Source organism: Perca fluviatilis, chromosome 14, assembly GCF_010015445.1.
Source record: "Perca fluviatilis chromosome 14, GENO_Pfluv_1.0, whole genome shotgun sequence".
Classification (NCBI taxonomy): domain Eukaryota; kingdom Metazoa; phylum Chordata; class Actinopteri; order Perciformes; family Percidae; genus Perca; species Perca fluviatilis.
This window is the reverse complement of record NC_053125.1, coordinates 37133772-37136271: the sequence shown is the minus strand read 5'-3', so window position 1 is coordinate 37136271 and position 2500 is coordinate 37133772. Positions and strand designations below refer to the sequence as shown.

The 2500-nt window shown below is 38.4% G+C and overlaps 1 protein-coding gene across 1 annotated transcript in view; it reads right to left on the bottom strand.

The window, feature by feature from the left end:
- Positions 1-2500, bottom strand: part of LOC120573342 (voltage-gated potassium channel subunit beta-3-like) — an 18980-nt gene that overhangs the window by 8905 nt on the left and 7575 nt on the right. Inside the window, exons 5-6 of the mRNA XM_039823029.1 lie at positions 1705-1749; positions 1090-1128 (exon numbers count right to left, since the gene is read on the bottom strand). Of these exons, the coding sequence (XP_039678963.1) occupies positions 1090-1128; positions 1705-1749 (84 nt within the window). The remainder of the gene's footprint in view (positions 1-1089; positions 1129-1704; positions 1750-2500) is intronic.

The window sequence follows — 2500 nt, the reverse complement described above, 5'->3', positions numbered from 1 at the left end:
TATAGCGTGGCTCTGACTGTATATTCAGTATAATAGAGACATTATATAGCGTGGCTCTGACTGTATATTCAGTATAATAGAGACATTATATAGCGTGGCTCTGACTGTATATTCAGTATAATAGAGACATTATATAGCGTGGCTCTGACTGTATATTCAGTATAATAGAGACATTATATAGCGTGGCTCTGACTGAGAGCTCTTGGCCTGTTTCAGCACCATCGCTGTCCAGCAGCTGTCGCTGTCCATGGTGCTTAAACACTGTTTACTGGACCGGCTAACTGCTTCCTTTGTTCGTCAATACAAACTTGTCAGAACGTGTCTTTTCTTTGTGTTTTATTTGACATATAGGCTTACTTGGCTCAACAAGTGACACATTATTACATTATAACATGCATTCATCAGATAATTTACCATTTTAATTTTAAAATGACTTGGTAGCAGAGGAGCCCCATGATGAAGCTCCGCCCCCACTGCCGAGACTGTCGTACAAGGTACTACCTCTCATCAGATACACATTCAGACACTGAGACTGCAGTACAAGGTACTACCTCTCATCAGATACACATTCAGACACTGAGACTGCAGTACAAGGTACTACCTCTCATCAGATACACATTCAGACACTGAGACTGCAGTACAAGGTACTACCTCTCATCAGATACACATTCAGACACTGAGACTGCAGTACAAGGTACTACCTCTCATCAGATACACATTCAGACACTGAGACTGCAGTACAAGGTACTACCTCTCATCAGATACACATTCATACACTGAGACTGCAGTACAAGGTACTACCTCTCATCAGATACACATTCAGACACTGAGACTGCAGTACAAGGTACTACCTCTCATCAGATACACATTCAGACACATTTACACTCTGATGGAGCAGCATTGGGGGGCCAACTCGGGGCTCAGGGTCTGGCCCAAGGACACTTTGACATGGGACTGCAGGGATTGAACCACCGACCTTCTTATTGGCTCTTTTTTCTTTTTTTTGGTGAATTTTTCTGCAACAATTTATGGTGCAGAGGTATTTATTTATGTAAATATATGAAATATGAAACAAGAGTCAGAACTTACTGTCCTCCCCAGTAGAGCTGACCACATAACGAACCAAAACTAAAAGAGAAGCATAAACAAGACCACACACAAATACAAATACAGACAGAGAAGAGAACACAAACAAAAAAAAAAAAAGAAAACAAAAAAAAAAAAAAACAAAAAAAAATAAAAAAAAAAAACAACAAAAAACCAAAAAAAAATACAAAAAAAAATAAAAAAAAAAAAAAAACAAAAAAAAAATAATAAAAAAATAAAAAAGAATATAAAAAAACACAAAAAGAGAAGAAAAAAAACAAAAAATAAAAAGAAAAAAGAGACACAAATAACAAGAACAAAACAGAGAAAGAGAAAAAAACAAACAAGAAAAGAGAGAGAGAGAGAGAGAGAGACTACTGTCAGCATCAGTTACTGTAGAGGATCTGCTGAGTCACACCTTACAACGTGTGACTCAGCTTGTGTACTGCAATACAAGTACTAACTGCTGATAGGCAGACATACAGAGAGAAACTGCTGAGTCATGTTCTAACTACTGACAGGCAGACAGAGAGAGAAACTGCTGAGTCATGTTCTAACTACTGACAGGCACACAGACAGAGAGAAACTGCTGAGTCATGTTCAGAATGAAATGTTTACCTCCATCCTTTCTTCTTCAGGATGTTTCCCAGAGTCCTCTCTGCCCTGAGAGACACACAGAGAGACAAAACCTTCAAAATAAAACACAAAACCTTCAAAATAAAACATAAAACCTTCAAAATAAAGCACCCTGAGAGACAGTAGCTACGTTTCCATCCACTTGTCAATCGAATTATCTGAAGTTTGGTAAAAACACTCCTGCGAATAAAGCTGAGTGTGAAAGTGTGTTTCCATCCAACAGCTTTAAAGCAAATAAAAACCTGTTGAGTAATGACGTCACATGCTGTTTTGAGATTAAATTAGTATATTGAATTGATTTGAGACATTTTAAGGTGTTTCCATTCATTTTTGCACTGAATCGCAAAGTTTTGCTAGACAGAAGTAGTTGTTGTTGTTAATATTAGAAGCCGAGCTATAAGCTCTGATTGGCCTTTGGCCGAGGATCTGATCCAGATCATCTAAAAGGTGAACTTGCCTTATATTTCCCCTCCGGCACCGCTGAGAGACAACTCTCTTTTTTGAGCCGTGTATCTCTGTTTGAGCGCCTTCCATTTACTCCGCAGGACGTCCCACGGCTGGTCGTAAGGGACACTCTAAAACGCTTAACGTGAAAAAGCTTAACGTGGTTTAATATCTAAACAACGATCAATCATCACCAGATGTATCATGGTCATATCTTGTCATGAACACTTAAGCCTGTCAAAAAAACTAAATTGAAATCCAACGATTATAGAAGTTATCTCCGAATGTATCAGATAACGTCCATAATTTGGACATTGGGTTAGATTTCCGCGGT